At 35.0% G+C, this 26,881-nt stretch overlaps 1 protein-coding gene and 1 long non-coding RNA gene across 2 annotated transcripts; one reads left to right on the plus strand and one right to left on the minus strand.

Annotated features, from left to right (window-relative positions):
• Positions 1 to 1,327: 1,327 nt before the first annotated feature.
• Positions 1,328 to 4,219, minus strand: LOC147076671 (uncharacterized). The gene is made up of 2 exons (XM_085941317.1): positions 4,033 to 4,219; positions 1,328 to 2,273 (listed from the first exon to the last, which is right to left on the minus strand). Exons 1-2 carry the CDS (start codon positions 4,183 to 4,185, stop codon positions 1,389 to 1,391), a joined length of 1,038 nt encoding a protein of 345 aa, XP_085797443.1. The 5' UTR covers positions 4,186 to 4,219; the 3' UTR covers positions 1,328 to 1,388.
• Positions 4,220 to 4,567: 348 nt separating this feature from the next.
• On the plus strand, positions 4,568 to 8,154 carry LOC147076672 (uncharacterized). Its single transcript, XR_015069328.1, has 3 exons — positions 4,568 to 4,678; positions 6,084 to 6,212; positions 7,426 to 8,154. It is a non-coding gene; the product is annotated as an uncharacterized LOC147076672 (long non-coding RNA).
• Positions 8,155 to 26,881: the final 18,727 nt, after the last annotated feature.

The raw sequence follows: 26,881 nt of genomic DNA on the forward strand, positions 1-26,881 counted from the left end.
ATTATTATTATAGGTACATTTTTATTAAAAAATAATTGAAGATTTCATTTACTGGCTTGTAAAGCAAAAATAAAAAAAAAATTAAATATTTAAAATGTATTACAGCTACAGCCCACAAACACAATTTATTGAGAGGGGAATGATTGCATATTTTTATAAAGTAAATCAGTTAGAATGTTTGAAATGGTTATTCGCAGGGTTTGTTTCAAAGTCACCGTTGAAAGATACGTCATGTGTTTATTTTGTATTACAAGTACCTAATATGAAAATGCTATTTTACATTTATGTATGTTGACAAAATTAGGTCAATGCGTTTAAAAATTAAAAAAATCTTAACACCACTGCACAAGGATGTACTGAAATATTACTATATTCTAAAACATTAGATCAAGAGGTTTAAAATAATGCTATTTTACTTTACTTATTGTTTCGCAATATAGTCAGTTCATATCGCTTAATTGATAATATTTACTATTTCAGCGTTAACAGTCCGCAAAACTTTTCTTCTTCTTTAATTGGTCGGCAGGTGAGCTCTATTCTGATAATGGTCAAATTACGACCAGGAAAGTCCTCGCTCGCTGTAAAATGTCGCAAACTTATCGAAAGATGAGATTTGATAGATGAGAGAGAAGTCGCAATGGCTGAACAGCATCTCACTCTTCCTTTTCAACCGACATACGGGGATACTCTCAGAGGATGCGCTCGACATCTTACAATTCGCCACATAAACAAGTCGGAGATTCTTTTAGGCCAAGCAGACAGATCTTGGAGGCAAAACTACTGTGTCTGGTTGAGAAATGAGAAGTCTCAAGATTCTAAGCACCGCCATCTTTAGATTAATAAAGCCTGAGCATAACTTTTTGCACAAGCAACGAGTGGTCCACTGCCATACTATTTATTGATAACGTACTTGCAAGCAGAGTTTGCAATTCTACAATGACTGTCGTTTATAATCGACTGTCATATTGTCAAACGTCCTAGTGTATTATGATATTATTATACACAGAAGAAGTTTACTTACTTTGATCGTCACTTCCAATTATTAATAACACATAACCACTAAATCAGATGAACGCCAAGGTTTCCAAGATACGTTAAAATAATCTGAAAGAAATCTGAAACTAAGAATACTCCGACAAGTGAACACGACAGACGCGCCAGTATGAGCACTCTATAGACAATGACAGGTCATCCATAGACAACGGGAGGGGCGAAAAGTAGAACCAGTCGTGTAATTATCGGCTTCCTTCTTCAGTGGGCAATGTCTGCAGTCAATCTGATTATCTTTATACGCTACTTTATACTGGGAAAAATTAAACATAATTACCTACCCTTGGAGGAGGAGGGTCATAGCTAATGCCGGCAGTGTCAAACGCCATTTTTTAGCACTATGGATGTACTCGAGTAGTATGATTCTTTAATCTATCTGCCCGTTTGCATGTGTAATTACATAAATCACACTTAAATGGGTTAATGCCAGAATGAATCAGTTTGTGTCTAATCAAGTCACCATGTCGTTTGAAATTGTGATCACAGAAGTTGCATATAAAAGCTTTTATATCACAATGTACCTGTGCAGTATGGCGCTTTAAATGATCGGCTAATTTGAATTTGCAATCGCATAAACTGCAGACAAATGGAGTTTCATCGCGATGAATAACCTCATGTTTCTTCAAGTCTCCATTTTGTTTGCATTCGTAATCACAATAGTTGCATTTAAAAGGTTTCACGTCAATATGAACCTGTGCAGTATGACGTTTTAGATTAGCTACCCATTTGCACGAGTAATCGCATAAATTGCACATAAACGATTTTTCGCCATCGTGTAAAATTTTGTGTTTGTGCAAATAACAAGCTTTCGTTGTTTTAAAGTTGCAAACATCGCAAAGAAATAATTTATTTCCGTTATTAGTAGACGAAAACACGGCATGCGTTAATTTGTGACCTTTCAAAATGGTTTCAGTTGAGAAATTTTCAAAGCAAACTTCACACGCAAAATTATTTTCAGAAGTTTTTGTCTCATTTAATTGTCGGCAGGTATCTTTTCCAAGTGGAAGTTTGGCATGCGATGATGCAGCCTGAATTCCAAATGTATCCAGCTCAGTCTTCTGTTTTATAGGTACTTCCATTATTCGTGTGTTATCGTTGGGTGCTTTTAATATCCTGTGATGTGTAACATATTTGTTAGTTGAATCGTTGTCGTAAGAGATTGGAAGTATATTATGAAAGCCAGCATTATCACTTGAAGCTTCAATACAGTCCGAAGAAATCGTCTGAAAATATAATTAGTGACTTATGTATGGAGACTTAATCCACATAAATTAGTAATTATCAAGTTTATAAGTGAGCTATAAAAAGGTTTTAAGTGAAGGGAAGATGTAGTGTAGCCCTAGGTAAACTGCTGATTTAGCAGACTTAAAGCCTATTACACCATCAGACCGCAGACCAACAGAATCAACGACCGTCGTGAGCATTTTTTTTTTAAGAGTATTGTTATAAATAAGTAGAACACGGGTAGTAACCAATGTGTGCTACCCGTGCTCATGTATGGCTGCGAGACGTGGACCCTCAACACGAAAGATGTTCAAAGGCTAAAAGTCGCACAGCGAGGCATGGAGAGGTGTATGTTGGGCATCACGCGAAAGGACTGTAAGAGAAACGAATGGGTTAGGAAGCAGACAGGAGTACGCGATGTAATAGACGTTGCCAAACAGCTGAAATGGAGATGGGCGGGGCACATTGTTCGCCGAAAGGACGGCCGCTGGAAAAATGCCGTCATCCAGTGGTACCCAAGGGGCACAAAACGGCCACAGGGTCACCATAAAAGCCGCTGGATTGACGAACTGGTAAAGTTCGGCGGAAATACGTGGCAGCGAACGACACAAGATCGAGAGAGTTGGAAGAAGCTTGGGGAGGCCTTCATCCAGCAGTCGATTGACCCCGGCTGATGATGATGAAGTAGATGTAAGTAATAAGTACGCAGAAATCGCAATTTGGGCTATTAAATGTCCTAAACAATTTCTTCACGTAACACATTACGCAAAAGGCCACTTATATATTTCTGACCATGTCTGATCCTAATAAGGTCATATGGGCCTCCGCAGAGTGGAGGTTTGTATTATCGGATTTTGTTTTTACTTAAAATGGATGTGGGCCACTTGCTCAACCTATTAGGTCCATACTCTGACTCATACACAAATTGAAAAACAATACGTTTACTTGCCAGACCCAGGATTCGAACCTGAGATCCACGACGCTATAGGGTTATTGTATATATATATATATATATATATATATATATATATATCATATACTCGAATTATTGAGGTTATACCAGCCATGTTGTTAAAGTGACATCTGTCATATTTGATGTGAATTGTTTAGTAGTGTATGGCAAATCACAATGGAATGTTATAGCTTTTATATTTTACTTTTATATATATTTTTCTATAATCTAAATCAAATTTTATTATCATAATCAGTGTTCCGTTTCGAGGCCCATTTTTGGATGATTAGATATGTGAACAATTAAAATTGTCGGATTTGGGGCGATACCAATCCACAGGAAATACACTAGCACCAAATGCATCCCAATAAAGTCACTGTTGCAAGTCACTGTTGCAAGTCACTGCATGTCTATGCGAATAAACCGCAAACAATTGATGTCCACATAGTTAACATAACGAACGCCATACAGCAAATTCAGCCAGATTTAAGTGACAAAGTCATCGAAAATTGGACCTCCCGAATACATGCCACCAAGCAAAGTCGCGGCGGACATTTGGACGACGTTATATTTCATACTTAATGTCATAAAATATTATTTCAAATAAAAAAAAAGAGGATATCTCACACAACTTGTTTTGTTACATTTGAAAATCGAGCGTCCTTATTGGAAGATCCTTTATAAGTAGGTATATAACTATGGCATATAGAGCACTAGATTGTCAAATATAACCAAGGATGCGGTATTTAATAGTATTTATACGACCGACATAAGAGTTTTACAAAAGTATTGATCGAAAAACTAACCTCAAAATTAAAGTCGTCGACATTCTCTTGTTTTATATCAGTGCGGACGTCAGGGCTTTTTGAATAACTTATTGGTACGTCAAACCAAACTGCATTAGACGATTGCCCTTCTGTATGCGATTTATTTTGATTTGATTCAAGTTTTATATCCATATTTTAGTCTGTTACTGTCTGGTTACTACACTATCTTTGGCAGTCATTTATTTTATAAACGTCAAAACGACAAGCCATAGACTAATAATTATTATTAGGTATTCATAGCAGTGCTGCCATGTTTTGTTCCAAATTGTGTTTCGAAAAATAATTACCGATTATAGGTAGTATTTCGACAAAAACAACTACACAGAATCTAATAATTGTTAATTTTGAAAGAAAATAAAAATAAAAATATCCTTGAAGAAGGTTTATTAAATTATAGGTAGGTACCACTCAATCTATACGATTTAAAAATTATTATCTATGGTTGAAAATTTATGTCAGTCTCTCTTTGATGGCTTTGTGTGAAATGGACATAAAACAGGAACCAGCAAATCCAGACGAAACCGACACAGAGGGCCAATCTTCAATTGCAGTTTGGTTTGACGTTCCAACAAGACCGGACAGTACCGACATAAAACAAGGAAATTTCGAAGATGTTAAGTTTGAGGTAAGTTTTTCGATCAATAGTTATGTAAAACTCTCGTTTGTCATGAGGTAATCATTAAACATCGCTTCCCGTTTAGAATTGATTAACAATGCTTATGTAAAAGTGTGCGTTACCTATGTGATTCATGGAAAGGAAATGCATCCACTACGTACCTAGGTCATGGGCCCCAGGCCAGGATTATTTGTGGGCCCCCTACCTATCGTAGCGCTAAAAGCAGTGTGGCGCACTTCAAAAGTGTTTTCAAATGGTATTCCGGGTAGAATTAAGGGTATTAAGTGTATTTTTAACGATTTTTTGTATTCTTGAATTCATCCACCTAAATTAAGGAGTTGTCGAATATCGACATGCAATAATCAAAATTTGCATCACACAATCACATATTTATGTTAACGCTCTCCAAACAAAATAGCGCCGCAGGCAACTTACCGTTTGAGCAAATTTGTGTTCATCTTACTTATAAAAAGACACACCACGCCAGGCCCCCCAGAGTCCGGGCCCCCAGGCTAGAGCTTTATAGCCCCTCTTCACGTGTTCAAACACGTGCGTTGACATGATCTTACCCCTACTTCGGTTATCGTTAGTCAACTTATGGCTACGGCCGTAAAACATTACCTTATTCTTAGATCAATAATTATTATAAAACAATCATTATACGTAGGATGTTATTATGATAGTTATCACATTTGAATGGTCAAAGACATAGCTTATAATTTTTTTTTTAATTATTCTCCAATGTGCTAATCTTGCCCATTTTTAAATAATAAAATGCCTAATTCTTGTCAAATTTGGGATCACAGAGATTATAAATATATTTTTTTATCGTAAATATTTTAGTAATGTGAACATAAATTTTACTAATAGTTTAATAAATGCGTTAAAAATTTAATAAATATAAAAAATCTTAACACCACTGCACATGGATGTACTGAAATATGACTATATTATAAAACATTAGATATATTATTAGGGATTATTAGACATTAGATATATCATTCGATATGTTATTATATATTATTAGATATTAGAGATAAAAATTATTTTATGTAACAAAAATACTTTATGCAGTCATCAAATGTTTAAATTAAATATAAAGGATAATAAGGCTTCAAAATTATATAAATAGATTATTTACAACCTTTAAGGAATGTTCAGGCTAATGCTTTGAAAATACCATAAAATGCTCCATTTTGACCTTCGTTGGGCATGTGGGCACTTAATGTATTTGATTAATTTGACTAATTTTGCTAACGTTCCCATTTGGGTGTTGAATTTTTGTATCTAAGTAAGTATATTCAATCAAAACAAAACCAAACCGAGCAGATTGATAATTAAAATTCTTGGAAGGTAATAATGGTAGGTCAACCTCTTTGCTTGTCTCTGATAAAAAGATCGAATGTTTTTTCAGAATCCCACAATGGACCACGACAATATAAAATCCGAAAATGATGTCCAGAAAGATGTCATCAATAAATTCGAATTAACGTCATCAGAACTTGTCAACCACGTGAAGCTTCCAAGCAATGATGGAGATCAGGTATAGGTATATTTAGCAAAAAACCCTACCAATATAATCCAGCTGTATTAAGGTTACTGCAGAATATTTTTTAAATACTATTAGGTATTGATATAATATCTCATTAGCAAAGTTAACTCCATTAAATTCACAATACCTTGCCATTGTTTTCCCAGTATTGTCTATTATTAACACCTCTAGAATGTAACTAGTAATAGAAAGAAGTATTATTGATTATTGTCTAGTTATCTATATTATTAGGGTTTAGACGATGTATATGCCTATTTATTGTATTATTAGATTAGGAGTTTTTTTAGAAACACTTCAACTGTTCATAATTTGCTTGTTATATTTTTTTATTGTGATCCTTGACTTAATAGGTAGGTGATAAAGTTTTTACCTACTTTATTGTATCAAATTAGTATATATTTAACTTTTGGTGAGTGGACATCATGGCCCCCATAACAAGGGGGGGCTGACAGGGCTCTAGCCTGGGGGCCCGGTGTGGCGGGTCGATCACTTACGCGAGATAAACACACATTACAAATTCTCGCTAATAGGAAAAAAGTCGCCTGCGGCGCTATTTCACAAATGGGATTTTATTTTATAATTATTGTGTTTTCTGGTTAATAAAAACGACTAATTTATCCAATACGGCGAAAGGCCGTATATTACTTGGCTTTCGCAAAAGGGGGTCATTGCTTCATAATATTATGATACCGTGCCGACAATTCAAGTTGATTTATTAAAAAATGCCAAAAATCTTGGAAAACTTTATTTTATTTTACACAGAACCCAGTTCTACAGAATACCATTTGGGGATCACTATTGTATTAGTAGAAAATTACACGGTTCTTAACCTCAGCAATATGTAGCGGGACCCACCAAACATCCAGGCCTGGGGCCCCGCTTCAGGATATGGGGCCCATGGTGGACATAGTGCTTGAAGATGCAAAAAGGTGAAACCCAGGACGCAAAAATGACTCAATTGGAATAGTACAAAACATAAATCCATTAGAATTTAAATACAAATTACAAAAAATCCGTCGGTTTTTAGGTTGTATTAAAATTGCCAAGAGTTTATTTGTAGTGTCCAGACACCACAAATTTGTTATAAGTTTGACTGGTTCGTTCTGTGCTTTATTCAAGAAAATACAGTATGTTTATTTCGTTTTTATTATAGATTTTCTGTTAACATGCATTATTTTACTTGCATTTCTCTTTTTTCTTGCAGACGAATATTACTAAATGCAAGAAGCTTCACAATGAAATTACTCCTCAGCGTCTGTATCCAATAAAATACGACAATGATTCAAATGACAATATGTATGTCACACATTTTGGGAAATTAAAATCATTAAACAAAAACCCAAGTAGTTTGGCTGAACGCAAGTATACTGTGCCTCGTTTGAATGAGATTCAGACGGCGTTACCGTATGACAAAATTGAAATTCAAGAACATCACATTAAAAAAGAAATAACGATTGTATCCGTGAAGGAAGTCTGCCTGAAATTAAACAGGACAATATTTTATGCAAAGAACTTTGTTTGTGATGTGTGTTTTACCTTTTTCTCTTCTGAAAACACTTTAAAAGACCACAAACTAATGCATACCGTGTCTAATTCTAGAAATAATTCGAAGAAATGTGATGCAAAACGATTTGATTGCAATGTATGCAACTATTCAGCAACATATGCTTATCTCTTGGTCAAACACAAATTAGTGCACCGTGATGAAAAACCGTTTAAGTGCAGTTTGTGTGATTTTAAATGCAAAAGGGCATATAATTTAAATAGTCACACTACCCTGGTGCATAGTGATGTAAAGCCATTCAAATGCACATTATGTGATTATGCATGTAACGTAGTAAATCGATTAAAGAGTCATCGAATGGTTCATCACAGTACTGAAAAGCCTGTTGAATGCGACTTGTGTGATTACAAATGTAAGCAAAATGTTGATTTGGTTAGACATAAAATGGTCCATAGTGACGAAAAACCATACAAGTGCGATGTGTGTGATTATAAATGCAAAAGAGCAGACACTTTAAAGAGGCATATGGTGGTACATCTCATTAAGTGATACAATGGTGGCAGTACTCTTTTTCAACTTGTTAGTGGTCTGTGCTAGCAGGAGCAGAGCTGACTGAAACTGCATGGGTGGTGTGAGGATCACTAACATTAAAGACCTGGCAGCAAAAGTAGGATGCTTCTGCCAAGGGCAAGCGCAGATATTTTTTGTTTTTTCTGAATATACAATGGCGATTGAAGATAACCAAATTGACTACTGACCACTACACCAGTCAGTTTTGACAGGCCATGGTGGATTCGCTGCCAAGCTCTAATATGTCAAAGTCAAAGCCAACATGTCCATGTGGCGGAGAACTAGAGGATTTAAACCACAACCACTGAGAATGTCCGAGAATGTGCTCCGAGAGAGAAGAGATGCTTAAGTCGGTCCAACCACTTGTTGAGAAAGGCCAACTATATTGTATTAAAAAAAATGCAGAATCCAATTTTTCTAAATTCTGTCTCAAAGTATGAAAAATTGCATTAGCATCGTGTTCTGATATATTCTAAAAGTTTCAAATGTCTAGCTAGTCGGGAAGTTAGTTAAAAATCGATTGCAAGATTTGTACCGGATAAAGAACCACTGGAAAAATAAGAATTTTTTTTTTTTTTTTTTTTTTCGACCATGTCCGATCCTGATAGGATCATATGGGCCTCCACAGAGTGGAGGTTTGTATTGACAGAATTTGTTTTTTACGAGAAATGGATGTCAGCCACTTGCTCAACCTATTAGGTCCATACCCTGACACACACAAATTGAAAAACAATATGTGTACTTGCCAGACCCAGGATTCGAACCTGGGACCCACGGCTTTATAGTCCTTCGCTTATGCCGCGTGGAATACGAGCTAAGAAAAACGTTGTAAAATGTACTTAGTTGTAATATTATTTAGTATTTAAATAAAATCATCGCTGTTTTGGACCATTCCGGTGTTAATTGGTTCATCCCTGAAGTTCCAAAATATGACAGACGATAAAAAGCATGAAACAAGCGAGGAACGGGCCATCTTTTCACGATCACATTTGGACAGAGATGTGAGATTCTATTAGCGAGGGGTGCAAGATTAGTAAATGCGCTCCCTAAAGACATAGACATTTTCAGTGATGTACTTTGCATTTTGTTCTTGAAACTTTATTTTTCTGTGTAAAATTGTATGTTTTTTGTTTTCAAAATTTTATTTTTCTGTACTTATTAAATTGTACTTAAGTATGTTTTGATTTAATTTGTTTTTCTGTTATTATTATATTCTATAATATATTCTCTTCGCTCTTGTGAGGGTAATATTTGTTATAATGTAAATCTGATGTTGTGTACGTCTTGAATTTAGATTTGTTATGTCCACAACGTTTTGTATTTTTAAATAAATAAATAAACAATTATGCCATATGTGTATTGCTTTGTCTAGGTACCCGTTTACGTGGCAACCTGCAGCGCCGTGCGTCTTAGCCCTCATGGCAAATTCCGAATGGATGAAAGGGGTCAATCAAGATTTTAATGCGGGGGATTAGGTATGTTTATTTAAAAACGTAAGTTGCCACATAGTCACAATGTTTTTATTTAAACAAACAATTCACAGACATGAAACGTTACGAATACAATTTTGACACAGATATATAATAGGTACGTAGATACAAAGTGAAAGGGAGGCTCATTTATTGGTATCGTATTGCACCTTGCCTGTTGAAAAATCGCGGGATATTTGAAATTAAAAATCATGCGGCCTTAGTTAAGATTTCCAAACACGACAGTACCTACAACGTTTCACGTCATGTCGTTGCGATGCATTATTGTGTTTGTAACAGTATCGCGAAAATGCTGAAAGTCATAAAAGTGCGGAGAAGATAATATGGCAATGAGAAAATTTTAATTTAAAAGTACAACAAATATAAAAAACATGAATAATTATACATTTAACATTTATACTTTGAAAACACCTCAGATATAATATTAAAAATTATGCCGGGAGAGAATTAAATCCGCATCCATCGGATTAGCGGCAAAATGCCTTACCACTGAACCACCGTGTCTCATACAAACAATTATAACAAAAATAGCTAACATTAATGCACCTCACGTGTTTTGCAAATTTAATTTTTGGCTATAGGCTATTTTGGTTTGAATCAAGGTACCAATAAAAGGTACTTACTTTGATTCATAGCTGACGTCAGGATATCTTCAAAATTAAGAATGTGACATTCTTAATTGAAGATTTATTTATAAACCATGTTTGATTCTAACATAATGATTGGGGCTCCACAGAGTGAATATTACGAGTATATAGACTTTTTTGGTTTTCAAGTAATTGATGTTAGTTTTATTTAGAGCGTTGGAGAGGAGCTCGGAGCAGTTGGGTATTACCCGGAGCAGGAGCGGGGCTAGAGCACTGAAAATTTGTAGTGATCCACTGCTCCGGATGTTTTTTTTATTATTATTAAATTTTCGTCCTAAAATCCATTGCAACACTGGAATTAGTTTGAAATACGGCAACACTGCCTAGTGATAAATAACCTCACCTTTTTAATAATGAAAATGACGAATAATAAACCTTGTTTTAAAACTACGAATTATTTTTTAATTCTTTTACATTTGTATACATACACATATTAATACCTATTTAAACTTTTTACTCGGAGCGGAGCTAGAGCAAGTATTAGGTCCCGGAGCGGAGCAATTCAAAAAAGGCTCCGCTCCAACAACCCCCCCCTGGTGATTTGGTCAACCCATTAGATCCATACTCTGGCCTAGACACACGTTTGTCAAATAACATATGATTTTTTCAGACCTTTGTTCCGAACCTGCTACCCACGTTATTATAAGCCGACGCGGTGACTATCGAACATACATACTTGAAAACCCTCAGATAGGTATATAAATTGTAGAAAAATATTTAATTACTGATAACAATAAATACACAACGAGAAAGAAGAAGAGAAAGTAAGTTGTATGTAATATAAACATAAAATAATGAAAACAATAATAAATTTTATATAATATTTAAGACACACATTATAATTGTAGTTAAGTATATGTATTAACGTTTATGGTGCCATCAAATTGGTTAATCACACTATGCATAGCATCATGAAGACAGTTGCGAGGGGTGGAGGTAGTCTCAAGATTCGACATAAAAAGTGTACACTAAACTTTGTCAGTCATACTTATTTGTTTTCATTGTACTAATAATATAATTTGAAGATGGTCGAAAAAATTTTTAAAATTCAATTAAACCCTGCCTAACCAAACCATAATAGTTTATGTATGCTATAGGCGATTCAACAAAATGGTGTAAACTTTTTCAGTCATACTTATTAGTTTTCGTTGTATTAAGAATACACAATATTACAGATGGTGTTTGTTAGTTTTCTATAATTTATTTAACTCTACCTAGCCCAAACTATAATCGATAACAAATATTTTTTCTATCTATAAAATTATGTATTTATGGTTTAATGGAATAATTTTAGATACCTATTTTATAGATGAACGAATATTTTTTAATCCATATTTTTTATGGCTTGGATTAGGCAGGTTTAATTGAATTTTAAAAACTAACAAACAATATCTACACATTGTAGTATTATTTCTATGAAAACCATTACGTTTGACTGACAGAGTTTAGTATGCACTAATTATGTTGGATCCTAACAGCCTACCTCCACCCTTCGCCACCGATAAAACATCACATTTATGTCCTGCAGTGGGGTGATCATGATGACAGCAGACTTACGAGTGACATTGATGAGTGCATAACATTAATTAATACTTTTCTGTATAGAAAGATTGTGAATGAACCCTAGTAAAAAATAAATGCTATATAAGTGCAATCACTCTTCGGATCGCATTGATAGCCAGAAGTAATCAATGTTAAAAGTCATTCTGAATAATATACGATTCAGAGTTAGTAAAAAAACTAGTGATCTCAGTCTGGGATTTAATAATATATTTTGACGCCCGGGGCAGTAATAAAATGGACCCCTTACATAATATAATGTTTGCCCCTGAAGATCTCTTCGCTAGGTACTGAAATTCATTCAAGCACCCAGGGTGCACCATGGAGCAGACCCTGTTCACACATTATCATTAAGACTTAAACATAAAACTGATTAAAATACATACAAAGCTATTCCAACATATCACTTAACTCTAAAATTGATAAAAATTGATAAACGTGCTATGTCGTATTCCAAAAGTTAATTATCTCGGGATATGAACTGGCAGGTGTAACGATTTTTAACGCGGGTTCGGACAGTTTATAGCATATTGGAGGACAATCATAATTACTTCTTGAGATTCGGCAATAATTTGTATAATAATTAATACCAACATCGCCACAATAGCGCCACTGCACCGCACTAGCTGTTCAATATCTTGAACATTCAATTAATTGAAAAATAAATGTATATTAAATAAAATTTTACAAATTAAATACGTAACAATAGTGACCAATCAATAAATAGTGCATAGTTACATAATTCCAGTTTTTTTTTTATGTCAAACAATAATTGTAAAAGTACCTACCTATCATAGGTAATAATATTAAAATAAATAAAAAAATGTCAGTGGCATATTGGCATGGCGCATGCCCAGCAGTTAATAAGTATTTCGGATCAAGAAAAATAACGGATACGTGTTAACGTGTTAACTAGTCGGAATAGCCTTGCTTGTATCCTATTACCATTACTTATTAGTTAAGACATTTACACACTCAAATTTAAGAGTACATAATCGGTTCGTAACATAATAATAACACTCTGGGAGGTTTTTCAAGTTTCGAGTAAATAAATCACGAAAAACGGTTGTGCATACATATTATGAAGCATTAAATGTATTCTTTTTTGTAACTGTTACCTATAACCAATGACATTAATATGGACGAAGCATCTGGAAAAAAAATGACACTCACTTTTTTGTCGGGTCTGCCGAATGGCATAATCTGTTCTAACGCCATTACAATAAAGGTGATATTGCTATAAATTCCCGATGCGTGATATCGCATAATGGATATTGCGTGACGTCTACCTATGCACGTGCGAATGTCGCTATGAGTGAATTCACTTGCTAGCTACTGTACTGAGTGCGTCGTCCATTAATAATGTCATTGCATATAACTTTTATAACTTTGATAACTTGTAACACAAAATATATTCTTTAAAACACTGCAGAATGGGTTTTGAAATTCATTGTCAAATAGATTGGATTCTACATTTCACTTTTATGAAAAGAATTGTTTTTGTTGGGTACTCACTTTGCTAAAATAACGCAGTGCTAAAATTCCAGTTGCGCGTCATGTGATTTTAAAGTTTAATCGTATTATGATTTAATTGATAAAACATGAACGTGAACATGTGAGATGTTTTATTTTAAAACATGTATTTAATACACAAAAACATAGATCGCTTAATAATTGTTTGAAACAATGATATTGCAACATACAAACCCAGACAAAAACTGTTCTGAATTGATTAAAATCAAACAATATACAGAAAGTAAGATTTTCAGAAAAAAATATTTGTGTTTGGAAGTTTTTTCTTAAGTAGTTCTCTTGTTTTGTGGTCGTCAAACAATGGGCACCCTAATAGGTAAATAAATTTAATGTCGGGACACTTATTTGCGACAGATTCCAATGACGATAGGTTAACATTTTTAATTTTACTCAAATCAAGTCTTATCAATTTTTTTAAATTACCGTTATCAAATAAGTCGATTAAATCATTGGCGATCAATATATCGTTCCATCTCAATGTTAGAATGTGAATGTTACGCAGTGATTTCAGATAGTTCAGACCAGCACTTGTAATTTTAATACAATCCAATATCTTTAAATGGGAAATAATCTCACATTCCGAAATAGATTTTAAAATGTCATCATTGAATCCCTCACCGCCAATCAGACTTAATGTTTTCAATATGTCTTTTTGCTGAGTTATTATTTTTATGACGTTTTCCTGTGACATACACTGTTTTAGATTGATTGTTAAATGCTGAAGATTGGTACACATCAGAAGTCCTCCAAAATTTTGGTCACTCAAGCCGAAATCTGACAACACTAATTTTGTCAACTTAGGATGGTAATGGAAATCGATATCACAACATGGCGTACGCTCTCTGGTATTCGTATAATAAAAAGAATCATTCATATCCAGTTCCATTATATTGCTAAACCAACGAAAGTACTTTACTAATCCAGAATGTATCCTGCATCCTGTCAAATTTACCTTGGAGACGTTAGGGCAATGGCGTATGATCTCTACCATTTCTTCAGGAATCTTATAATATTCGAATTTAATATTTCTTATACAGAAAAATACTTCCGTGTATTGGTGGACAAATGTGGATAACACCGTGTCATCTGAATAACGAGTGAAAACAATTTGTAACTCGTCCCAGATCACTTGACTCTTGGAAGCTTCTTTCCAGACCTTACAAACTTTTCGTACGTTCATAATAGAATCATACGGAAGGTAGGTGAATATTTTCACCAAGTTTTCTAATGGTATATCATTAATATGCATCGTCAGTACCGAAGGCAGCATAATTTTATCTCGAATTTAAAAATATGTACTTAATAATATTTCTATAAAGATCTCCAACACAGCGTCCAATCTGGAAAAAATAACAGAAGAAATCAAGTACAAGTTTAGAAAATATCAAAATACAAAACATAATTATCAAATACAGTATAATAATATATTAGTCGTGGTGTACCTATTAATACAAAATAAAGCCCCGCCCAAAAGAATGTCTCCAATTTCGCATCAAAAATCTAATATAAAACAACAACCATCCCGTAAATAATTGACCAACCCTGCCCGCAAATGCTCAAGCTCTGATAAATGAAGCGCCTAGTTTCAAAAGCCCCTAAAACGATTTTAGATAATTCTGAGAAAAATGATTTTAGCTAGTTTTGAGAAAAATGAGAAAAAATTATATCTATTAAATATGTGAACTTTATGTATTTTTTTTTACTTCTTTACATTTTAAAGAGTATTTTGGCTTTCCATTTTAGGGGTATTTAAAAACCACACCCACCCATTTTAGCAGGTTTTGAAATTTCTCCTAATTTTTGATCATACGTATTACCGGTTTTTGGCGTTTTATAAAGTTCAATCTTTGGCCATCATATAGGTAACAAAAATATCCATCTAAATACATATCTAACTCAAAAATTTACAAAAACCGTTTAAGGGGCTTTTGAAACTAGGCGCTTCAAATATTACAAATTTCGAAAGTGATTTTGCGAGGGGCGATCTTCAAGTACGTATCGTACCCGCTGGTAAGTCACCCGCCAAACCAAGGCAACTCGATCGCGAGTAACGGGTATTTGTGAAAACCTAAAGACCAAAGAACATGGCCCCCACAAAGAGTTGGATGACAGGGCTCTAGCCTGGGGGCCCTGGGTTAGAGGGGCCCGGCATGGCCAGGTAAGTGAGATATACATACATATAAAATTTGCTTTAATAGTAAAAGAGTCGCGTGCGGCGCTATTATATAAAGAATATTTACAAAATATGAAATTAAATTTTATATGATATTATGAAGATTGATAAAGTTAAATGATAATTCATGTGTAGAATTTTATTTTATAATTATTTTTAGTGTATTTCCTGACTATAAAAATAGCTATTTATCCATATGTCGAAGGGTTACTTAACCATCACACAGGGAGTAGCAAATAGTGCATTATAATTTATGATTCTGAGTGCCTACAACTTATTATAAAAAATTACGAAAATCGCTAAAAATACACGAAACACCCCTAATTTGACCTCAAAGAACATTGGGGTTCCGTGGAATACCATTTAGGGAACACTAATGTAAAAAATCAGACTGCCCTTCACCATAGCGATAGGTAGGGGATCCACCAAACATCCTGGTCCGGAGGTCTAGTCACACCCCTCTAACTTTCTTTGCATCTCCCTCCCACCCATCGCTAGTGTTAATAATTAGAGATATTTTTCAAGCAGTAGCGAAAATGCCCGGGAAAGCTTGAGACCTACAACACCTCGCTCGCCATTCGGCGTGGCCTACGTTATAATGTAGACCCCACTTGTTTCAATATTATAAGTCAGTGCACCCCTAATCATTATTGTGTTAACAATAATTCATCTAACCATCCTTAAAAGTGACCCATCAGTTATATAGTGAAACCTAATTAATGTAAAGTTAATCAACCCATAAGTGTCACAGTGCCGTGCGAAATCTAAAAATCCCTTAAAATCATAAACAATGCAATAGGATTGTGTTTTTACACCTACAATAAATTTAACTCAGCGCGGAGTTCACATATTAAAAGTTCTGTGTTATTAATTTTATACTTTTGCCCATATTATAATGTGATATCAATTCTCGCATGCCTCTCTCACTACATCAAAGTATCCGAGACGACTTCATATCCCAGAGTTTCTTTATCGGAGTTATTATTATCTATATAATATCTGTCTGTAACGCATGAGAGAAAACATGTATGTAAATATGTAAGGGAAAGCCAGATAAATGTTGCCATACAGTACCTAGATAGTATTTAAGAGGCAATAAACTACTACATGGACGCCCCAAAACTCACTGGATCGACGAACTTATTGAGTTTGATGGATGTACATGGCGACAACGGACTGCGGGTCAAGGATAGTGGAAGGAGGTAGAGAAGGCCTTCATCCAGCAGTGGATCGACCTCGACTGATGATGTTGGATATATAAAGATATGTAATTTTTATTTACATTTTAGCCAGTGACGTCCCTAGACAAAATGCCGCCCCGAGGCAGTGCCAAAATGCCTCCACATTTTTTATACAGTATTTTTATCATCCTTTCACGACTCCAATATCTAAGAAATGTGTTGTATGGATACATTACTTAAGTACGAATTTTGCTTCAATATACAATATTGCGAGTCCACGCTTTCAGATACATTAAAAAATACACATGACAATTTCCAAAACTCGCGAGTGCCTGGCAAACATTTTAAACAAAATATGTGTCTACCTATAGATCAAATTTAATTCGCAAATCTGCACGTCTCATTGCTTTTCACCAAGGACGTTACGTCCAAGAACAACGGAAGTAAACTAGACATTGCGAACCGGACAAAAATTATAGTCCAATGAAAAATTGTATAGTAATTAATAAACTTTGTTTCCAACCAGTGAGCTGAATTTTTGAATGGAAAGATATTTCTTTTATTAGGTACTAAGTTTAGGTAGCTATTTCTATAGGTGCCTAAAGATTCTCCTCGATTTGCCACCCTTCGTGTAACTGCCGCCCCCAAGCGACGCTCAATCTGCCTACCGCCACGGAACGTCACTGATTTTAGCGCTTAGTCGGGTCTCATATTATATACACTCGTCTCTCTTATTGACATTTACAAAACATAATATTATTAGGTATGTAACTAAGTGTACCGCTGCACACCGAATGATTGCAACATTTTAGTTTGAAAATAAACAACTGGATTCACATCCACTAGAGTAGGTATGTTCAATCACAATGCGTAATCACAAATAATGTCGCACTTAGTTATTTATTTCGGCTAGGCCCGCATGACGTCACTGTCCCAGAAAGTTGCAATGTCCTGTACTTATACCTATTCCATAATTGGAATTTTTTTGTTCGTGGTTAGGGTCTAGACACAAAACATCCCCCCTCTTGTGTAGTGCCTGTTTATTATGTAGGTATTAAAAACACCCAAGACAACGTTTCCGGTTGTCAAAAACAGGTTTATCAACATTTAGGAAAAGGTACAAAATCTTCTAGGTAGATTCATTGAAATAATATAACTAGATATTGTATTCAAGGGTTAACTTACGTGTATTTTGAAGCGTTAACAAGATAAACACAGTTGAAATGGACCAGAAACGTGAATCGTTTTCAAATATCGACGTAAACGCATTCGTAAACGTCGTAAACAAGCAACGCTGACGTCATCCAACAGCTACACCCACGTGACGATCACCATGACAACCTTTGGGGTGGCAGTGCTGCCATCTTTTCAAAGTGGAATTATTATAGTACAGAGCCTCCAAAATTATAGTATTTGGGGGGAAAAAATATAGTACGCGTTGTCTTCTGTTGGAAATGTATAGGTTATTTTATTTCTCTGAAAAAAAAATATATCGGAGAATTTGTAAAACTCCATGACGTTTTTTTTATTTTGGGTACCTCTTCCGACCAAAAATGCTTACCGAAGAATTCAAAAAATTTCATTTTAAAACAAAATCATGGGATTTTTTTCCAAGTTCTCCAAATTTAATCTTCTTATATTGCAAAATTATATTAGGTACATTATTATTACCTTTTTATATTAGGTAGCGAATCATGGCACCTTACGAAGGCTCAGAGCAACAGTATACAGAGCTTCGAAAACAGATGTTTGCGACGAATCAGGGCTCGAAATGGACCGGAACGCACCGGAGCGCCGTTCCGGTTTGTAAAACCTCCAAAGTTATCGCTCTGTCTCGTAGACATATTAATTTGACCGTCTGGACTAGATTTGCCGTAAGTATAATATAAAAATATAACACACTTATTTTTTTATAAAATATACACTGTTATCTAATTGCATGTTGGTGACCGGTGCTGCCAGATGAAATTTTAAATTATTAATAATTTAATCTTGTTTTAGTATTTTTTTTACTGATAGGTATATTATTATAATAAACTGATTGATACAATATTATAATAACTATACTGATTGATACCGGTACCGTTTAATTTAGATTATACAATATTGGTTATTATTCTCATGCTTACGACTAAATTGTCGTTATTATTACAGTAATTATTTAAATATAATAAAAATATTTTCGATATAGATACCTACCTAATATAAATATCATAATATTTTTTTGCTGCACTTACCACTCCCGTCCCTTTTGGTTTACGAGCCCATTAAACTGTAAATATTTTATAATAATACTAACATCATCTTCATATTCCTAGAATCAAACACGTTGCATAGTATAAATTTAATGTGTCACTAGATTTCAAAATCAGCCAAGTCCATAATAGATGAATAGAAGAAAAACAGCTTTTTGTTTTCTCAAATACAGTCACAAGGGTGAAAGCATAGACTATAGATACATCTAGACGCCACCCGTTGCATTGCTAAATGAAGCTGTGTGCCATGCGTTTGGTTTGTGGGCGAACGAACGCATTAGTCTACAAATGTTCGAGACCATAGACCATTTCGGTAGTGCTCGCACTAGACGCTCTGAATTAAAATATAATATTCTATTTTTTTACGTTATATAGTATTTTTAAGCGGTCAAAATGCAACCATTAGGTAAAGATATCCATAATTTAAGTTATTTTAAAGAAACACTAGGTCACTGAGATATTAAAATATATAATAATATACAAATAAATTATCACGAACATGTATCAACTTACCTATGAAACGTAATACCATCTTTTTGCTTATCAGTACGGCTACCATATTTTAATACAACACACAGAACCATCTTTCCTACTTAATTAACTAAAAATATTTACTTTATGTTTAACACAAAAAATAGCAATTTAGTAACACGAGTTACGACGCTACGTGAAGCGATTCACCACGATTTATCGGCGATACTTTTGGAAACTAACTCAAACGTATTATGAAGACCTTTTATCTTACTCTAGCGCGTGTCGCAGAGATTATAAGGGTGCCGAATACTTTCTCACTCGCACTCATGCATCGTTTTTGTTCAGGCCTTGGGTGAAAGTTTATATTATTTCGAGTATAGAATGTTTAAAATTAATAAATTTCACATTTTGATAACGCAGAAATGTTAGAAAGCAATAGTTTTTTAGCAATTATTCACACAAAAGTCAAAAATACCTCAAGGTGGCTGATTTTGAAATGTAGCGACACAATTTATTTTATTAAAATGTTATTATTCAAAATAGATAACATTATCCAGTCGAGAACATCGACTCGATGAATTATCCTTGAGATGACGTCATAATCCAGAAAATTCTACCACCTGAAAAATGTCAATCTAAATTAACTTAATTTACTAAATTCTAAACCTACATTTATCAAGTTAAGGAAATGGTCAAGTATTAGGGTGATAAGGAAGAGATAATTGTGGTTTTATTATTAAAAACGATTCATTTTATGTGTTATAATATCTACCTAATTCTAATTAAGATAATAAAATTATGGTTTATGATTAAGTATAACTGTTATGAAAAAAATGTTCTTTTCTTCCATAAAACATATTTGTAAAGAGCTTCTTTTCTTTTATCGTAATATACAAAACCTGCGAATTTATTAAATCTGTGTTTTTATTTAGCATAGGTACCTAAATGTCCCCTTACTACGATTTTTAAATGTACGTCCAAGGTACAACCTTCATAATATGTTCGAGGTACAACACCACAATTGTACCTTGGACCTAAATCCTCATTTTTTTATATGGCCTAAAATCACCATAAATATCAAGATATTTAATTCGAAACAATATTAATCGTATTTTTGAGATTGTGTGTTACCTAAATATATTTCGTATTACCAAAATTCACTCTGCTAATATTTATTAATATAATATAAAAATAAATCGCCTGTAAAATCATTCGAAATCTGGCAACACTACGCTAAGCAAATGTTCACGCACACTGTCACGTATTTCCGAAAAACCCTTGAAAGGGGCGTGAAGGACGCGTGGTGGGGTCGACCCAAGCGCGAGAAAAATTTCGTCATCTGTTCAGGAACAAACACTCACTATCGCTCTATCTATATTTTTCTATAATCTAAGCATATCAGTGTATTAATATTATCATAGTGTAAAAAAGTGCAAAGTTATAAAACGTATACTCTACCTAACGCATTACGTCATAATACCAGTGCTCGAAATGGAAAAGTTTACGAACAGGAGCGCTCGACAGTTTTCTGAAGATATTTCCATAGTTATCAAATTTTATGGGTATTTCATAAAAATAAGTGTGTTAGATTTTCTATTTTTGGCCTATCTGGTTCAAATGGTCAAATTATTTTTTCCACGAGACAGAGCGATAATTTTACCGATTTCACGAACAGGAACGGCGCTCCGGTGCGCTCCTGTCCATTTCGAGCCCTGCATAATACCATGGGTTATTAATAGGAAAAACAAGATGCTGATTGGTCTACAGATCGGAGCGTTTGACTCTCACAAAAGCTGTTGCACTCATGTAAAGATGTGCGCTGGATGTATTCTAGAAGAAGATGTGTAGGAAAGAATATGGGCCTAAAAAGACAGAGGATAATAACGAATTCGACATAACCAAGTGCATTACAATCTCATCCAAGAATAATGTAGGATCTTTGCCATGGGCCCCACATCCCGAAGCGGGCCCCCAGGCTAGGATCTTTGGCTGCCCCCCTACCTTTCGCTAAGGATAAAGGTAGTGTGATGCTCTACAGTAGCGTTTTCCAAACGGTGTACGCGGTAAAATTAATGTATATATTAAGTGACTTTTTGTACTTATATTTTAATACATCCATTTGAATTATTGGAGTTGTTGAGTATCGATACACAATTAAAAATTGTGTTGTACAATCACATGATTTTAAGTAATAACACAGTCGAAGGAAGCCACTTTTTTTGCTTTTCGCCACGCCGGGCCCCTCCTGAGCCAGGCTAAAGCCCTGTCAGCCCCCCTCGTGGGGGCCATGATCTTTGCATTCGTTATACTTGGTATCATGGCCCGCACATCCTGAACTGGGCCCCCATGCTAGGATATTTGGCGGGCCCCCTACCTATCTCTAAGGATAAAAGCAGTGTGATCTCTAAAGTAGCGTTTTCCAAATGGTGTACGCGGTAAAATTAATGTGTATATTTAGTGTTTTTTGTTGTATATTTTAATTCATCTATTCGAATTAAAGAGTTGTCGATTGTTGATACATAGGTAATTAAATTTTTTTATCGTACAACCATATAATTTTAAGTAAGAATAACATTATCGAAGGAAAATAACGTCACAGGCGACTTTTTTTTTTACTAATAACGCGAAAATGGGTTGAGTGTTTATCTCACTTATCTGGTTGACTGGCCTCGCCGGACCCCTCGTGATCCCGGGCCCCCAGGCTAGAGCCCGGTCAGCCCCCCCTTGTGGGGGCCATGCTTGGTATACTCCGATGGGCGTGCCACGTTGCATGAAGTTGTATGACATTGCTCAACTACATGGTTTGAGGCCGACTGGCAGGCAATTTTAATTTTATAGCAGTACATATACAGCGAGATTTACTAATAGTTATTTATCTTGCGTTTGATTCCATCAAAATATTCTCAATTATAGACGCCCTTAGCAACCAAGACGCTACATAAACATATTGAACAGTATATACAGTGATGCCACAGCATGCGTGAAACTCCACAAACGGTCGTGTAAATTCCCCATTAACAAAGGTGTCCGGCAAGGTGATACCATTTCACCTAAACTATTCACCGCTACTCTTGAGGACTTATTTAGGAAACTTGATTGGGAGGAAAAAGGTGTTCCAATTAACGGAGAGCACCTCAGTCACCTGCCCTTTGCAAATGATATTGTTATACTCTCACAAGCTCGAAAGACCTCCAAGGTAGAATGCAAGAACTCGCGGATGTCAGTCAAACGGTCGGTCTAAAGATAAATGTCTCAAAGACAAAAGTGATGAGGAACTGCTTTTCGGACCCTGCGATTATCTGTATTTCTGGCACCCAACTCGAGCAAGTCAGCAGCTACATCTATCTCGGACAACAGGTGTCCATAGACGGAAGCATGCACGATGAAATTGCTCGAAGAACAAAGCTGGGATAGAGTGCTTTCGGACGTCTGAATAGTATCTTCAAGAGTGACCTACCATTATGTCTTAAGCGTAGGGTGTTCAACCAATGTGTGCTACCCGTGCTCACGTATGGCTGCGAGACGTGGACCCTCAACACGAGAGATGTCCAAAGGCTAAGAGTCACACAGCGAGGCATGGAGAGGTGCATGTTGGGCATCACGCGAAAGGACCGTAAGAGAAACGAATGGGTTATGAAGCAGACAAGAGTACGCGATGTAATAGACGTTGCCAAACAGCTGAAATGGAGATGGGCGGGGCACATTGCTCGCCGAAAGGACGGCCGCTGGACAAATGCCGTCATCCAATGATACCCAAGGGGTAAGAAACGGCCACAGGGTCGCCCTAAAAGCCGCTGGATTGACGAACTAGTAAAGTTCGGCGGAAATACGTGGCAGCGAACGACACAGGACCGAGAGAGTTGGAGAAAGCTTGTGGAGGCCTTCATCCAGCAGTGGATTGACCCCGGCTGATGATGATGATTTATCTGGGACCTACCATTCATGTTAAAGTGAAGTATGTGAAAATTAGAGGTGAGTTGGAAATACTGTCACAAGTTTGTGTACTTAAGTTTCGGATGAAACTACCCATACTAAGTATTTGTTGCCCAATAAACTTGTTTCAAGAAACTTGAAACGTATTAGATGTTCGAATTCGAACGCATTCGATAATATCTGCGCCGTGACTCGCTATTCAGCGCTATTGATATTAAATGCGCGCGAGCGTGATATCATGATACACGTATGTCTAGCCGTGATATTATACTCAACTGTCATTGTTCTCCCTTTCTCCTCTGTTGTAAAGTTGTTATAGTGAAGGACAGAAATGGTCACGTGTTCGTTTTATAGGATACTTTTGAGTGCGCCTTGGGTTTTAGGTTTAAGAGTTTTTGGTTTCAGTTGAGTATGAAACTTTATCGAGTCCAGGAGTTCGACGCATGGTATGAGATCTCGCCGACCGCTAGCTAGTTCGTAGTCTTGCCACGTATGAAATCATCGCCTCGGCGTCGTGACTCGCGTATGTTTAGTATGCGACGGGTTTTAATTTTAGTTTTAGTTGAGTAAGACATTTACATCGAATTGACGTCAGTCGCAAGCCGGAATAACGGAGTTCTGATAACGCTAACTGACTACGCGTTTATCTGGTTTCGTCACGTCAAGTTTCTCGATTTTTTAGTGTTATAATTGTAATTTGTAAACATAAACTGAATTCAAATTATATGCGTGATTGTATAAATGGATAAATACTGAAACATGCGTGACTAGCGCCACAGTTCCAGCTGTACCTGTCTCGAAAATGGGAAATTTCAAAAAGCCGACGTATTTTTAACGATTCTATTAAAACTGATATTTCAAATACTAGTATGTATTTTGGAACAAGTTTAGATACCAAGTATTTTTTTATACTGGTAGTAAGTATACTTAGTCTTCAAAATCGACCAGTTTTCCCACCTCTAGTGAAAATGCAACTACAAGTCTTACCACTATATTATTATGGAAGGATTGAAGATGAATAATTCATGGCGTATTTTCAAAGATAACTTATTCCACATCAACACTTTTTTGGGTAAACGCCAAAAAACTGTTTACGGTGTTGATGTTACATTATTATGTTTTTGGTATTGAAATAAGTTACTTTTTGAAACTGACACAGATTTTATAGTTGATTTTTCTATTGGATTGAATGCAATTCGGTTCTTCTAGACAAAAAATAATTCTTTGAAATTTTATCCTTTAAATTCTGGCATTCATAACTCATTTTCGTCAGGAAGTGGCATAACTACTACAGTTTGTAAATAAATCTCTTCGATGTTCATCCTATTTTTTTGTATCTAAAATAATTATTCTGTAAAATATATGAACATGTTTGAAGTAGTGTTACCCAAAAGCTTTTAATTAGGAACATAAAATGTTAATTTCAAAATGGAAGACATAAAAAATTGGATTTCATGACAGGGGTGGTAGAAAAAAATAACACAGAATTTATTTTTACACGGCTGCCCCTGGACACCGAATTTATTTACTTTATTAATCAAACATTATATTTTTATTTAAAAGAAAATCCACGAGACAACACTTTGACTAAGAAAGTAGACGTAGTTACCCCTCATAATATCTTACATGAAAAAATGTGCGGGCATCATTGCCGACTCAAGTAGAAAGCCAATACATTCACAATGACTGGTTCTACTTTTTCCGCCCCTCCCGTTGTCGACTTTGTTCTATAGAGTGCTCATACTGACGCGTCTGTCGTGTTCACACAGGAAATGGTTTGATTTGAATAGATACGTTACATGATAAATAATACACTAGCATTAACACACCTTCTACAAATGTAATGCATAGATCAATGCTACATATTTTTTGGAAATCGATATTATCACCGGTTTTTGTATGAAGGACTAGTCTGACTTTGACAGCTGATGAATAGCAGGAATGTATATTATTTACAAATAACACTGATAGTTAATATATTTGATTTGAGAATTTTTCATAATTCAATTTGAAACGAGAAAGGGCGAATCACTTGACTTCTAACTTTCACTTCACTTCACTTTCTGACTTCACAATGACTTCTGAAAAGTGAACCATTCGTTGCTTGTGCAAAAAGTTATGCTCAAGCTTTATTAATCTAAAGATGGCGGTGATTCAGGAGAAACAGGTTCAAGCCATCGGTATCGTAATTTTTTTCCACAAAATGTTTTTTTTAGTGTGTATACGCATGAGATGTTTTCAAATTATGTATATTCAGTATATGGAATGTTATATTCTCAAATCTTATTCGTTTAATAATAGCTTGTTAGCCGGAATATTTTCATGGCAATTAATTTTGATATATTTGACAATTAAAATTCTCCAGTTCCACAAAAAAAACCTTTACTTCTGAGAAGTAAAATGTATCACAATTAGATTTAATTACATCTCAATGCCTAAAATTATGTAACTTCTTGGTAACAACTTAAATAAATTAATTGAGTTAGCATTTACTTGGTAGAATTCCATTTTAAAAGAAATGAAAATATAATTAATATTAAATTCTACAGGTTTTTTAAAAAGGTTTGTCGATAGCTATTTCGGATGTAACACCATTATCAAGACTATAAGTCTATATTATTATTATTATTATATTGTCTTTATAATGGTGTTACAACCGAAATAGCTATCGACAAACCTTTTTAAAAAACCTGCAGAATTTAATATTAATTATATTTTCATTTCTTTAAACTTAAATAAACACTTTTGATCAGAATGAGCCATTTGTGTTACAAGTTTGACACATTTCATGAAATAGTTATTTTCTCCAATTTACTGGATGTTATACATGTGCAATTGATTTCTAAAATGTTTTATCGCCGTGATGAATCATTTTGTGTGATTTCATTTGACCAGATTGTATGCATGCGTAATTACACTGCTCACATTTAAGCGGTTTTTCACCGGTATGAGTCATTTTATGTAGTCTTATCTTATCAGATCGTGCAGATGTGAAATTGCATTCATCACATTTAAATGGCTTTTCACCGGAATGTGTCATCCTGTGTAATTTCATCTTGTCAGATCGTGAACACGAATATTCATAGTCACTACACACAAATGCGTTTTCACCGGAATGAACCATTTTGTGCAATTTCATTTTAGAAGCTGTCACACATGCGTAATTGCATTCATCGCATTTGAATGGCTTTTCATCGGTATGCGACATTTTGTGTAATTTCATCGTATCAGGACGTGCACAGGAATAAAAACATTTATCACATATAAATGGCGTTTCACCAGAGTGAGCCATTTTGTGTAATTTCATCTTACTAGATGTTATACATGAGTAACTACATTG

This window comes from Rhyacophila brunnea, unplaced genomic scaffold (genome assembly GCF_057557595.1).
Source record: "Rhyacophila brunnea isolate RB1 unplaced genomic scaffold, BYU_Rbru_1.0 scaffold_13, whole genome shotgun sequence".
Taxonomy (NCBI): Eukaryota; Metazoa; Arthropoda; class Insecta; order Trichoptera; family Rhyacophilidae; genus Rhyacophila; species Rhyacophila brunnea.

Coding starts and splice junctions, on each gene's coding strand:
- LOC147076671 (XM_085941317.1), bottom strand. CDS start 4,185: ATGGATATAAAACTTGAATCAAATCAAAATAAATCGCATACAGAAGGG. Junction 2,274..4,032: donor TCGACGACTTTAATTTTGAG/GTTAGTTTTTCG, acceptor TTATATTTTCAG/ACGATTTCTTCGGACTGTAT.